This window comes from Coenobita brevimanus, chromosome 111 (assembly GCF_032717465.1).
Source record: "Coenobita brevimanus isolate Jiangsu-jjx chromosome 111, ASM3271746v2, whole genome shotgun sequence".
Taxonomy (NCBI): Eukaryota; Metazoa; Arthropoda; class Malacostraca; order Decapoda; family Coenobitidae; genus Coenobita; species Coenobita brevimanus.
The window spans coordinates 22,905,053-22,920,539 of NC_137064.1; the positions used below are offsets into that span (position 1 = coordinate 22,905,053).

Genomic DNA, 15,487 nt, shown 5'->3' on the forward strand with positions numbered 1-15,487 from the left:
TGGAGAAGCATCAGCAAGAGAACACTGCAAAAAACTGCATAAGAAGAGAGGTGATAAAGACGTAAGGAAATTCAGTTTCCCAAACAGAGCAATTGATCAATGGAATGCACTACCGAATGAAATAGTGTGTGCCAAAACAATTCACAAATTTAAGGATATGTACGATAAATATGGTTTAAGACACGGGACAGTACGAGCTTGACTCATTCCTGTAAAGATACAATTAGGTAAGAACAATTAGGTAAGGTAAGAACACACACACACACACACAGGTCGCCGACAGAGATGGTGCTCTTCCTGGATCGTGGAGATAATCGTAAAATCAGCAACGAAAAGAAGACCAGCCTATTTGTGATCATGTTAATGAGTGAGTGAGTGGTGGTCCCGTCGGACAGTAGTAAAAAAAAAACGCGGTTTCGCTCACAAAAAGAACAAGATATAGTGAAAATAGAAAGTCTCCATATGGTTGATTCATGGCGGAAAGGGACGGTGCAATGTTTACAAGTGGCAAGAGAGAGTTCGAGGGCTTCTGTGAAGAGGATGTGGGAAATGGAAGTATTAAGCTGAACCAAACAAGAGTAGCAGGTGTAGAGAAAACAGCGGAGATATCCAGGAGATAAAAAAGGTATGGGCAGTAATTAAAGAGTTACAGGAACGGACCATAGAGCAGGAAAACGAGATCAAAAGTTTAAGGAATAAACTGGAAAAGATTTGTACATGCAGTGATGAACAAGAAAGAGAAGTTACTGAATTAAAAGTTAGCAATGAATCAGCCTCTAATGAAATAAATCAGCTTAAGAGGGAGAATAAGAGGTTACAAGAAGAACGGGACAAGATGAAAAACAAACTAGATGAGTATGAATCCAAACCAAGAATACAGGAAAAGCACATTAAAGAAATCAAGGAGCAACATAAGGGGTAGAAGAAAATTCAGGAAGAAGGAAATGTGAATTTGAAAGAGATTATAGAACAACAAAGCAAGGGAAAAGTGGAGAGGGATGTGGTTAGGGTACTGAGAAGTAAAGAACCTTTAGTTAGAGATGCAGCAGATAAGAAAAAAATGTGTAATAATTTCAGGAGTTAAAGAAAAACGTATGACAATAAGATCAGAAAGAGAAAGAGAAGAACTGAGGAAGGTTAAAGAAATAATATCACTAGTCATGGAGGAAAACCACGAAGCTCAAGAAGAGATTGAAGAGGTGTTTAGGTTAGGAAAGTATGATGAAGGAGAGGCAAGGACACTGAAGGTAAACTTTAAGTCCCAAGCAACAGTAAATGAAATTATCAATAGAACATGGAAATTATCAGACAAGGAAGGGTTAAAGAATGTTTGGATAAGGAGAGATGCAAATGAGGAAGAAAGAGCTACGATAAAGAAGTTGGTACAGGAAGCTAAGGTAAAAAACGAAGAGAACGGAGGAAGAGAAGACAGTGTTTTATTGCAGAGTCATGGATCAGAAATTAAGGAAGTGGTACCGGCGGAGAGAAGGAGAAAAGAGGGTACAAAAAACATCAAAAAGAATTGGAAAGGGACATATACTAATGTTCATGGTTTAATATCGGCAAGGCTAGAAATCAATGATTTTTTGAGGGTACATGAACCTGATGTTAAGTGCTTTGTGGAGACCAAATTAAGAGAAGATATTGATGTTCATTTGGGAGATGGTAAATACAAACTGTGGAGAAGAGACAGAAGAGAAAAAACAGGAGGAGGTGTGATGATAGCAGTGAAGAACAACATAATTGTAGATACCATGGAAATGGAAGAAGGCAGGGCTGAAGTGATAAATATGAAATTAGAAACTGGAGAGAATAGCAAGAGAGATATGGCAGTAGTGTATGTTCCCCCTAAGACAAGAGCATGGAGTGATCATGAATACCAGGAAATGTAGTCAGACATGGCTAGCTATTTACAGAAAATGATTGAGAAAAGTACCAGTATAATCTTAATGGGTGACTTCAATTGTAAAGAAGTGAACTGGGAGGAATGGGACTCAGGAGGCAGCAAAGATTCATGGGGCACTACATTATTAAATATAACAATGAACTATGTGATGATGCAATGGGTCAAAGAAGAGACACGGTTCTGAGGTAAGGACACACCAGCAAGACTAGATTTACTGTTTACCAAAGAACCCGATGTAATAGAATCCATGGAATATCGGTGTCCTATTGGAAAAAGTGATCATGTGGTCACTGAGTTCCAGATGATAACAGGGAACGTGGAGCCAAGAGACGAGCTTTATAGGCAGGGGAGATACAACTTTGGGAAAGCAAACTTTACAGGACTGAGAAAATTTTTCGAAAATCCAGATTGCAGAAAAGTCAGAGAAACAAGAGAGATACAGAGGAAGTGGGATATTTTTCTGGGCTTCTATAACTCGGGAGTGGAAAAATTTGTGCCATGAGTAAGGGGGAAAGAAAACAGAAAAAATGAGTGGTTTAATTGAAGGTGTATGATAGCAAAAAAAGAGAGAGATAAGGCGTGGAACAACTGGAGAAAGAGCGGTAACAATAGAACAAAGGAAGAATATACAAGAACTAGAGATGATTACACAAGAATACAAAGAGAGGAAGAAAGGAATTTTGAAAAAGGTATAATAGACAAATGTAAGGATGAGCCCAAACTGTTTTATAGATTTGTCAATGGCAAGCTGAAACAAAAGGAAGGAATCACCAAACTGAAGGTAGAAGGAGAGGTCTATAAAGATGCAGCAATGCAAGCAGAAATAATGAACAAATGTTTCCAGTCAGCTTTCACTAATGAAAGTGAGTTTGTGGAAGGGGAGGGAGTGACTAGAAATGTAGTGATAAAAGATATAAAAGAGAAAGTACAGGATGTGTATAAATTACTAGAAACTCAAGATGTAAAGAAAGCCCCAGGACCAGATGGAATCTCTAATTGGGTACTGAAGGAATGCAGAAAACAACTGGCGGATAAGATTTGCAGTTTAACTGTGTGTTCTCTGGAAGAGGGGAAAGTGCCTCAAGAATGGAAGAGGGCAAATGTGGTACCAATTTATAAGGGAGGAAACAGGCAAGAACCCCTGAATTACAGACCAGAGTCCCTAACCACCATGGTCGCAAAATTGTGTGAAAGAATTCTGAAAGATAGATGGATAAAATATCTGGAAGAGATTAATATTTTGGCTGATAGTCAGTTTGGATTTAGAAGTGGAAGGTCATGTGTTTCCAACTTGTTGAGTTTTTACTCAAGAGTGATTGATGTGCTACAGGAGAGAGATGGTTGGGTGGATTGTGCGTATTTAGAGTTGGTGAAGGCCTTCAACAAGGTACCTCATAAGAGAATAATGTGGAAACTAGAGCATATAGGAGGACTGAAGGGGAACCTCCTGGAATGGATGAGAGACTTTTAGAGAGGCAGACAAATGAGGACAGTAATAAAGGATAGGATGTCTGGATGGAGGGAAGTAACAAGTGGAGTCCCACAGGGCTCGGTGTTGGCGCCAGTAATGTTCCTGATTTGTGTAAATGATATGGTAGATGGAGTGAACAGTTATGCAAGTCTGTTTGCTGATGATGCAAAGATCATGAGGAAGGTAGAGGTTGAGGAGGATTGTAAAATGCTGCAGGACGATCTGGATAGGATACACGATTGGAGCCGGCTGTGGGAAATGAAATTTAATGCAAAGAAATGTAAAATATTGGAAATAGGTAAAAGTACCAGGAGGCCATCATTGAATTATTTGATGGGTAATGAACCAATCACAAAAGCAAGAGAAGAGAAAGATTTGGGAGTGCTGGTCCATGACAGTTCGTCACATGAAAAACACATTAACAAGGCAGTTAGAGAGACTTATAAACTCCTGACTAATATAAGAGTAGCTTTTCATTATATGGATGAGGAGATGATGAAAAAATTGATAGTGGCCATGATTCGACCCAGGTTAGAATATGCAGCAGTAGTGTGGTCCCTACATGAAAGATATAAACAAGATTGAGAGAATACAAAGAACGGCAACCAAAATGGTCCTCAGTCTGGCAGATCTGCCATATAGAAAGAGGTTGGAAAAGCTGGATTTGCCTTCCTTAGAGGAAAGGAGAAAGAGGGGAGACATGGTTGCAGTGGTCAGGACCATGGTGGGAGTAGATGAAATTGACAAAGAAGATCTGTTTGTATAGGAGAAGAGAGTAACAAGAGGACACAGGATGAAACTCAAGAAACCAAGCTGCTTGAAGGATATCAAGAAATATAGTTTTCCTTATAGATGTATAGACCTGTGGAATAGTCTGAACAAAGAGATCGTCCAGTCTAAATACTTAAATGAGTTTAAAGCTAAATTTGACTTATTGAGAAACAGAGACGGGACCCCGCGAGCGTAGCTTATTTCCTGTATATCACAATTAGGTACATACAATTAGGTACACACACACACACACAGATACAACTTTGGGAAAGCAAATTTTACAGGATTGAGAAACTTTTTTGAAAATGCGGATTGGAGAAAATTCAGAGAAACAAGAGAGACACAGAGGAAGTGGGATATCTTTCTAGACCTCGATAATTTGGGAGTGGAAAAATTTGTACCAAGAGTAAGAGGGAAAGAAAACAGGGAAAAAGAGTGGTTTAATAGAAGGTGTATGATAGGAAAAAAAGAGAGAGATAAGGCATGGAACAATTGGAGAAAGAGAGGTAACAACAGAACAAAGGAAGAATATAAAAGAACAAGAAATGAATACACAAGAATACGTAGAGAAGAAGAAAGGAATTTTGAAAAAGTTATAATAGACAAATGCAAGGATGAACCCAAACTGTTTTATAGATTTGTTAATGGCAAACTGAAACAAAAGGAAGGAATCACCAAACTGAAAGTAGAAGGAGAGGTCTTTAAGGATGCGACAATGCAAGAAGAAATAATGAACAAACGTTTCCAGTCAGTTTTCACTAAAGAAAAGGAGCTTGTGGAAGGGGAGGGAGTGATTAGAAATGTTCCGGTGATAAAAGATATAAAAGTGGAGGTACAGGAAGTGTATAAATTACTGGAAACTCAAGATGTAAGGAAAGCCCCAGGACCTGATGGAATTTCTAATTGGGTACTGAAGGAATGCAGAGAACAACTGGCAGATAAAATTCACAGTTTAATTGTATGCTCACTAGAAGAGGGGAAAGTGCCACAAGAATGGAAGAGGGCAAATGTGGTACCAATTTACAAGGGAGGAAACAGGGAAGAACCCCTGAATTATAGACCAGTGTCTCTAATCAGCATGGTCGCAAAATTGTGTGAGAGAATCCTGAAAGACAGATGGATAAAATATCTGGAAGAGATGAATATTTTGGCTGAATGTCAATTTGGATTCAGAAGTGGAAGGTCATGTGTTTCTAACTTGTTGAGCTTTTACTCAAGAGCGATTGATGTGGTACAGGAGAGAGATGGTTGGGTGGATTGTGTGTACTTAGACTCAGAGAAGGCTTTTGACAAGGTACCTCATAAGAGACTAATGTGGAAACTAGAATATATAGGAGGACTGAAGGGGAAACTTCTGGAATGGATGAAAGACTTTTTGAGAGACAGACAAATGAGGACAGTAATAAAGGATAGGATGTCTGGATGGAGGGAAGTAACAAGTGGAGTCCCTCAAGGCTCGGTGTTGGCGCCAGTAATGTTCCTGATTTACGTAAATGATATGGTAGATGGAGTGAACAGTTATGCAAGCCTGTTTGCTGATGATGTAAAGATCTTGAGGAAGGTAGAGGTTGAGGAGGATTGTAAAATACTACAGAAGGACTTGGATAGGATACACAATTGGAGCCGGACGTGGGAAATGAAATTTAATGTAAAGAAATGTAAAATATTGGAAATGGGTAAAAGTACCAGGAGGCCATCATTGAATTATTTGTTGGGTAATCAATTAATCACAAAAAGGAGAGAAGAGAAAGATATGGGAGTGCTGGTCCAAGATAGTTTGTCACCAGAAAAGCACATTAACAAGATAGTTGGAGAGACTTATAAACTCTTGAGTAACATAAGAGTAGCATTTCATTATATGGATGAGGAGATGATGAAAAAATTGATAGTGGCTATGATCCACCCCAGGTTAGAATATGCAGCGGTAGTGTGGTCCCCACACAAAAAGAAAGATATAAACAAGATTGAGAGAATACAAAGAACAGCAACCAAGATGGTCCCCAGTCTGACAGACCTGTCATACAGAGAGATGCTGGAAAAACTGGATTTGCCTTCCTTAGAGGAAAGGAGAAAGAGGGGAGACATGATTGCAGTGTTCAGGACCATGGTGGGAGTAGATAAAATTGACAAAGAAGATCTGTTTGTATGGGATAAGAGAGCAACAAGAGGACACGGAATGAAATTGAAAAAGTCAAGCTGCTTGAAGGATATCAAGAAATATAGCTTTCCTTATAGAAGTATAGACTTGTGGAATAGCCTGGACAAAGGGATCGCCCAGTCTAAAAACTTAAACGAGTTTAAAGCTAAATTTGACTTATTGAGAAACAGCGACGAAACCCACGAGCATAGTACATTCCGTGTATATCACAATTAGGTATATTAGGTAAATACTTAGATATTTGGAACTACTTAGACAAAGAGGTGGTTTTTCATTCATTCATTCATTGCCAGACGCCATGTATCCCAGACGGGGTGGCCAATGGCTTAGAGTTAATTGTTTTACAGGGAGGGGCACTAATCCTCCACCAACCCCACTTGACACGTAGGGATGCCAACAGCATCTGGTGTTCCCAGGTGGTCACCCATCCAAGTACTAACCAGACCCAACGAGGTGGTGCATGAGAAAAACATTCATGTATGTAAAGGTAGACTTGATAAATGTGGATATGGAGACAGGACAACACGAGCATTGCTCAATTCCTGTATACTACAAATAGGTAAATACAAATAGGTAAATACACACACACACACACATACACAAACACACACACACACACACACACACACACACACACACACACAGAAAAAAGTTATGTAAACCATTATTTTTAATCTTCAAGAAATCCTTGAGACAAGGTAAACTACCTGATATTTGGAGGAAAGCAAACATTGTTCCCTTATTCAAGAAAGGGAATTGACAAAATCCACTCAACTACCGACCAGTATCACTAACCAATGTTGTGAGCACGGTATTAGAAAAGCTTATAAGAAAAGCTTGGGTAAATCATCTAGAAGAACACAATATGATAACAGAAAGACAGTTTGGTTTCAAAAAAGGAAAATCATGTGTTACTAATCTGTTGAGCTACTATGACAGAGTAACAGATACATTACAGGAAAGAGAAGGATGGGTGGACAGTATCTACTTAGATTTCAAGAAAGCTTTTGACACAGTACCACACCAAAGACTGTTATGGAAACTGTACCATCAAGAAGGAATTTGAGGCAAACTGTATTGTTGGATGCAAGATTTTCTCATAAAAAGAGAAATGAGAACAGTACTAAGGGGAAATTACTCATCATGGAGAAAAGTGACTAGTGGAGTACCACAGGGCTCAGTGCTGGCACCAATCATGTTTATTTATAAATGATATAGACAGTAACACTGGAAATGAAAGCTATGTAAATATGTTTGTAGATGATGCAAAAAAACAAAGGAGAATTACTAACACAGACTCTTGTAAAAAGCTACAAGAAGAATAAAATAAACATCATGAATGGAGTAATACATGACAAATGGAATTCAATGTGGACAAGTGTCATGTAATTAAGTTTGGAAAAAGTGGAAAAAGACCTGATTGGGATTATAAGTTAGGAAATAAAACCCTACACACAACAGAAAGAGAGAAGGACCTAGGTGTGATTATCAATAACAGACTATCTCCGGCTGACCACATCAGTGAGAAGGTACGGAACATGTATACACTGCTTGCAAATATGAGAATAGCATTCAGATACATAAATGAAGACATGCTAAGAAAGATAATAACATCATTCATCAGACCAACCCTGGAGTATGCATCAGCAGTCTGGAGTCCTCATCTCAAAAAACACATAAACAAGATTGAAAAAGGTCAAAGGGCTGCTACAAGATGGGTACCAAGCTTAAGGGATCTAAGCTACGAAGAAAGACTAACAAAACTGAATCTACCAACACTACAGGAGAGAAGGAAAAGAGGTGACATGATTATGCTATATAAATGCATATCAGGGAAGGAGAAAATAGACATAAATGATTACTTAACCTTTGGGAATGCATCACCAAGAGGACACTGCAAAAAACTGCATAAAAAGAGAGGTGATAAAGATGTAAGGATATTTAGTTTCCCAAATTGAGCAACTGATCAATGGAATGCACTACCGAAAGAAATAGTTTGTGCCAAAACTATCTATCTATCTATCTACTGCCCAACGCCCTAATCCCGCAAAGGGTGGCCGCAGACAAAACGCCTCCAAGTCACTCTATCACCCACCATTTGACTACCCTCCCCCCAACTCACCCCCCCCTCCCTCATATACCTCTCAACTCCATCCCTCCACCTCATCCTCAGTCTACCCCTCCCTCTCCCTCCCTCCACCTCACCTACATACACCCTCTTAGTCAGTCTTTCATTCTCCATTCTCTCCACATGTCCAAACCACAATTCACAAATTTATGGATATGTACAATAAATATGGTTTATAACACGGGACAGTACGAGCTTGACTCATTCCTTTAAAGATACAATTAGGTAAGAACATGGAAGAACCCCTGAAATATAGACCAGTGTCCCTAACCAGCATGGTCACAAAATTATGTGAAAGAATTCTGAAAGATAGTTGGATAAAATATCTGGAAGAGATGAATATTTTGGCTAACAGTCAGTTTGGATTTAGAAGTGGAAGGTCATGTGTTTCGAACTTGTCGAGTTTTTACTTAAGAGCGATTGATGTGCAACAGGAAAGAGATGGTTGGATGGATTGTGTGTATTTAGATTTGGAGAAGGCCTTCGACAAGGTACCCCATAAGAGACTAATGTGGAAACTAGAGCATATAGGAGGATTGAAGGGGAACCTCCTGGAATGGATGAGAGACTTTTCGAGAGACAGACAAATGAGGATAGTAATAAAGGATAGGATGTCTGGATGGAGGAAAGTAACAAGTGGAGTCCCACAAGGCTTGGTGTTGGTGCCAGTAATGTTCTTGATTTATGTAAATGATATGGTAGATGGAGTGAACAGTTATGCAAGTCTGTTTGCTGATGATGCAAAGATCTTGAGGAAGGTAGAGGTTGAGGAGGATTGTAAAATGCTGCAGGAGGATCTGCATAGCATACACGATTGGAGCCGGACGTGGGAAATGAAATTCAATGCAAAGAAATATAAAACATTGGAAATGGGTAAAAGTTCCAAGAGGCCATCATTGAATTATTCAATGGGTAATGAACCAATCACAAAAGCGAGAGAAGAGAAAGATTTGGGAATGCTGGTCCAGGACAGTTTGTCACCTGAAAAACACATTAACAAGACAGTTAGAGAGACGTATAAACTCCTGACTAACATAAGAGTAGCTTTTCATTATATGGATGAGGTGATGATGAAAAAACTGTTAGTGGCCATGATTCGCCCCAGGTTAGAATATGCAGCAGTAGTGTGATCACCACACAAAAAGAAAGATATAAACAAGATTGAGAGAATACAAAGAACAGCAACCAAAATGATCCCTAGTCTGGCAGATCTGTCGTACAGGGAGAGGCTGGAAAAGCTGGATTAGCCTTTCTTAGAAGAAAGGAGAGAGAGAGGCGACATGATTGCAGTGTTCAGGACCATGGTGGGAGTAGATAATATCGACAAAGAAGATCTGTTTTTTATGGGATAAAAGAGAAATAAGAGGACACGGTATGAAACTGAAGAAGCCAAGCTGCTTGAAGGATATCAAGAAATATACTGTAGTTTTCCTTATAGGTGTATAGACCTGTGGAATACCCTGGACAAAGAGATCGTCCAGTCTAAAAACTTAAACGAGTTTAAAGCTAAATTTGACTTACTGAGAAACAGAGATGGGACCCCACGAGCTTAGCTCATTTCCTGCATATCACAACCAGGTAAATACACACACACACACACACACACACACACACACACACACACACACACACACACACACACACAGGCTGTGATTGTACCTGTCCTCTCTGCAACTCAATCTCCTCTCAAGAAACACTACAACACTGCTAGAGGATGTGAGTAACCAGCTTATTTGTCTAGTTTTTATACTATTGTATTGTAAGGTATAAAATGTGTGTTTACTATATATTTCTCATAGGGAAAATATGGTGGATTCATTGCTATTCTTTCAGTCATTATACTCGTATAGAATAGGTTGCATCAAAATCTGAAGAAAGCTTGATCAAGCTGATGATTTCTTATGCATCTTTTTGTAAAGCAAAGTAACCTATGTGTGAAAATAATTGGGGAAAAGTTACGAAAGACGAATATACTCAGCCTACAGGCCAGAGCGTAGGTGCTGTCACCGCGAGCAACCCATCGTAATTTTTCAAAATTCATTTCTCCATAACAATAAGGGTTATAACACTGTGAATTATATCATGGGCTTCCTTAATCTTTGGGCTACAAAACTGGATAGAATTTACATATATCTTTGTTACAGTGTCACTAACAACATATGAAATAATAAACAAATCAGGTTTTAGTTTTTTCTTATTTACTCGAAAACTATTGGAGGTATCAACTTGAAACTTTCACAGATGAAAGATTGTGAAATTCTGCATATAGACATGTCCTTTGCAACTGCACGTCATGGGAAAAAATTTTCATGGTGATGTTGGGAAGTTATGCGATGCTAGTTTTCACGTAAATTAGGTTTATTCACTTCTGTACATTTATTCATCTGTTTTATGTTTTATTTTTTTCTTATATGATAGAATAAACATCAACGGAGATGATGGGAAGCGATTTATGACAATACTGTATATGCACTTTCCAAGGGTAAATTGGGCCATAGAAATTTTTCCCTTGCCGCGTGAGTGGAGCCAGCCTGAGCGAGGTTTTGGTTCTATGCATGGAATCAAAACTTATTGAAAACTTACGGTGCACAAGAGGGTTAAGAAGTTAGCAAGAGGTACACTTACTGATTGTTGTGGCGGTGGTGGTGGAGTAGCACAAGCAAAGAGAGAGGGTTGCCCAGCAGGCATCTGAAAATAATTTAACATGGAAAAGTGAGAGGTTATCACTTAATCTCTCCACCAAACTGAGCAGATAGGAGGAAACTGATAAAGTGAACATATATACTATATGCAGCACCATACATACAAGGTTCAAATATAAATACTTGACTTGCTGAAGAATATATTGTACTTATAAACTCTGGTAATCATTTACTTCCTCCTTCACAGTGGACAGAAGTAGAAAGGTACATGACATTAAGTGAACATATTCACTGACTACATGGTAAAATATTCATCAGATGCAGCAGGGTCAAAGAGAGCAAATGTTCAACTTACTGAATGTAGTGACTCTGAAGCAGATTTGAAAGATCGGAAACGTGCACGATGGACAGACTTCTGAAAACCAATTGATCATGGTGAAGAGAGAGGCAACCTCTCTTCCAAAGTAAAAAGAAGTAGAGAGGAAAATAACATGATCTGAACATGCTGCAGTATGGCAGGAATATTCATTATACAAAGCAGGCTCAAAAATAAATGTGTTTAACTTACTGATGAAAATCCAAAGCCACAGCCTAACATCGGTGGTGGCAGCTCAGGATGGGCAAGAGGAAGAGGTAGCACACCGGACTCCTGATCCACCCCAACAAGAGCTGTACGGCGGGACACCACGCCACTGGCCAGGCTCAGGGCTACCAGATCCTCCCCTACCTCATCTGCCAGGGCATATATCCCACTTCAGTTGGGACTCTCACCACATATCATTGTGTGTGTGTGTGTGTGTGTGTGTGTGTGTGTGTGTATATTTACCTAACTGTATATGCCTAATTGTGAAATACAGGAAATGAGCAAAGCTTGTGGGGTCCTGTCTCTGTTTCTCAATAAGTCAAATTTAGCTTTAAACTCATTTAAGTTTTTAGACTGGATGATCTCTTTGTCCACGTATTCCACAGGTCTATACATCTATAAGGAAAACTATATTTCTTGACATCCTTCAAGCAGCTTGGTTTCTTCAGTTTCAATCCGTGTCCTCTTGTTACTCTCTTATCCCATAAAAATAGATCTTCTTTGTCAATTTTATCTACTCCCCCCATGGTCCTACACACTGCAATCATGTCTCCTCTCTTTCTCCTTTCTTCTAAGGAAGCCAAATCCAGCTTTTCCAGCCTCTCTCTTTATGACAGATCTGCCAGACTGGGGACCATTTTGGTTACTGTTCTTTGTATTCTCTCAATCTTGTTTATATCTTTCTTTTTGTATGGGGACCACACTACTGCTACATATTCTAACCTGGGGCAAATCATGGCCACTATCAATTGTTTCATCATCTCCTCATCAATATAATGAAAGGCTACTCTTATATTAGTCAGGAGTTTATACGTCTCTCTAACTGCCTTGTTAAAGTGTTTTTCAGGTGACAAACTGTCCTGGACCAGCATTCCCAAATCTTTCTCTTCTCTCGCTTTTGTGATTGGTTCATTACCCATCAAATAATTCAATGATGGCCTCTTGGTACTTTTACCCATTTCCAATATTATACATTTCTTTGCATTAAATTTCATTTCCCACATCTGGCTCCAATCATGTATCCTATCCAGATCCTCCTGCACCGTTTTACAATCCTCCTCAACCTCTACCTTCCTCAAGATCTTTGCATCATCAGCAAACAGACTTGCATAACTGTTTACTCCATCTACCATATCATTTACATAAATCAGGAACATTACTGGCACCAACGCCGAGCCCTGTGGGACTCCACTTGTTACTTTCCTCCATCCAGACATCCTATCCTTTATTACTGTCCTCATTTGTCTGTCTCTCAAAAAGTCTCTCATCCATTCCAGGAGGTTCCCCTTCAGTCCTCCTATATGCTCTAGTTTCCACATTAGTCTTCTATGGGGTACCTTGTTGAAGGCCTGCACCAAATATAAATACACACAATCCACCCAACCATCTCTCTCCTGTAGCACATCAATTGCTCTTGAGTAATAAATCAACAAGTTGGAAACACATGACCTTCCACTTCTAAATCCAAACTATTTATCAGCCAAGATATTCATCTCTTCCAGATATTTTATCCATCTGTCTTTCAGAATTCTTTCACACAATTTTGCGACCATGCTGGTTAGGGACACTGGTCTATAATTCAGGGGTTCGTGCCTGTTTCCTCCCTTATAAATTGGTACCACATTTGCCCTCTTCCATTCTAGAAGCACTTTCCCCTCTTCCAGAGAACACACAAGTAAACTGTGAATTTTATCAGTCAGTTGTTTTCTGCAGTTCTTCAGTACCCAATTAGAGATTCCAGCTGGTCCTGGGGCTTTCCTTACATCTTGTGTTTCCAGTAACTTATACACTTCCTGTACTTCCACTTTTGTATCTTTTATCACTACATTTCTAGTCACTCCCACCCCTTCCACAAACTCCTTTTCATTTGTGAATACTGATTGGAAACATTTGTTCATTATTTCTGCTTGCATCGGTGCATCTTTATAGACCTCTCCTTCTACTTTCAGTTTGGTGCTTCCTTCCTTTTGTTTCAATTTGCCATTTACAAATCTATAAAACAGTTTGGGTTCATCCTTACATTTATTTATTATACCTTTTTCAAAATTCCTTTCTTCCTCTCTAGGTATTCTTGTGTATTCATTTCTAGTTCTTTTATATTCCTCCACTGTTCTGTTGTTACCACTCTTTCTCCAGTTGTTCCACGCTGTGTCTCTCTCTTTTTTTTTGCAATCATACACCTTCTATTAAACCACTCCTTTTTCGTTTTCTTTCCCCCTTACTCTTGGCACAAATTTTTCCACTCCTGAATTATACAAGCCTAGAAAAATATCCCACTTCTTCTGTATCTCTCTTGATTCTCTGAATTTTCTCCAATCTGCATTTTCGAAAAATTTTCTCAAACCAGTCTGCTTTCCTAAAGTTGTATCTTCCCTGCCTATAAAGCTCGTCTCTTGGCTCCACGTTCCCTGTTATGATCTGGAACTCAGTGACCACATGATCACTTTTTCCAATAGGACACAGATATTCCAAGGATTCTATTACATCAGGTTCTTTGGTAAACAGTAAGTCTAGTCTTGCTGGTGTGTCCTCACCTCGGAACCGTCTCTTCTTTGACCCATTGGGTCATCACATTATTCATAGTTATATTTAATAATGTAGTGCCCCATGAATCTTTGCTGCCTCCTGAGTCCCATTCCTCCCAGTTCACCTCTTTACAATTGAAGTCACCCATTAAAATTATGTTGTGGCTTTTCTCAATCATTTTCTGTAAATAACTAGCCATCTCTGGTAATCATCATCACTCCATGCTCTTGTCTTAGGGGGAACATACACTACTGCCATATCTCTCTTGCTATTCTCTCCAGTTTCAAATTTCATATTTATCACTTCGGCCCTGCCTTCTCCCATTTCCATGGTATGTACATTCAGGTTGTTCTTCACTGGTATCATCACACCTCCTCCCGTTTTTTCTTTTCTGTCTCTTCTCCACAGTTTGTGTTTACCATTACCCATATGAACATCAATATCTTCTCTTAATTTGGTTTCTACAAAGCACATAACATCAGGTTCATGTACCCTCAAAAAATCGTTGATTTCTAGCCTTGCCGACATTAAACCATCAACATTAGTATATGCCACCTTCCAATTCTTTTTGATGTTTTTTATACCCTCTTTTCTCCTTCTCTCCGTCGGTACCACTTCCTCAATTTCTGATCCATGACTCTCCAATAAAACACTGTCTTCTCTTCCTCCATTCTCTGCTCTTTTTTTACCTTTGCTTTCTTTTCTAACTCCTTTATTTTAGCTCTTTCTTCCTCATTTGCATCTCTCCTTATCCAAACATTTTTTAACCCTTCCTTGTGTGTGTGTGTGTGTGTGTGTGTGTGTGTGTGTGTGTGTGTGTGTGTGTGTGTATTTACCTATTTGTAGTATACAGGAATTGAGCAATGCTCGTGTTGTCCTGTCTCCATATCCACATTTATCAAGTCTACCTTTACACACATGAATGTTTTTCTCATGCACCACCTCTTTGTCTAAGTCGTTCCAAATATTTAAGAATATACCTAATTGTGATATACACGGAATGTACTATGCTTGTGGGTTTCCGTCGCTGTTTCTCAATAAGTCGAATTTAACTTTAAACTCGTTTATGTTTTTAGACTGGACGATCTCTTTGTCCAGGCTATTCCATAAGTCTATACTTCTGTAAGGAAAGCTATATTTCTTGATATCCTTCAAGCAGCTTGACTTTTTCAATTTCATTCCATGTCCTCTTGTTGCTCTCTTATCCCATACAAACAGATCTTCTTTGTCAATTTTATCTACTCCCACCATGGTCCTGAACACCGCAATCATGTCTCCCCTCTTTCTCCTTTCCTCTAACGA

At 39.1% G+C, this 15,487-nt stretch overlaps 1 protein-coding gene across 1 annotated transcript in view; it reads right to left on the reverse strand.

The window, feature by feature from the left end:
- LOC145417842 (von Willebrand factor A domain-containing protein 5A-like) overlaps window positions 1-15,487 on the reverse strand; it is a 756,527-nt gene that overhangs the window by 196,040 nt on the left and 545,000 nt on the right. Inside the window, exon 14 of the mRNA XM_080286463.1 lies at window positions 11,719-11,803. Coding sequence (XP_080142589.1) covers window positions 11,719-11,803 — 85 coding nt within the window. The remainder of the gene's footprint in view (window positions 1-11,718; window positions 11,804-15,487) is intronic.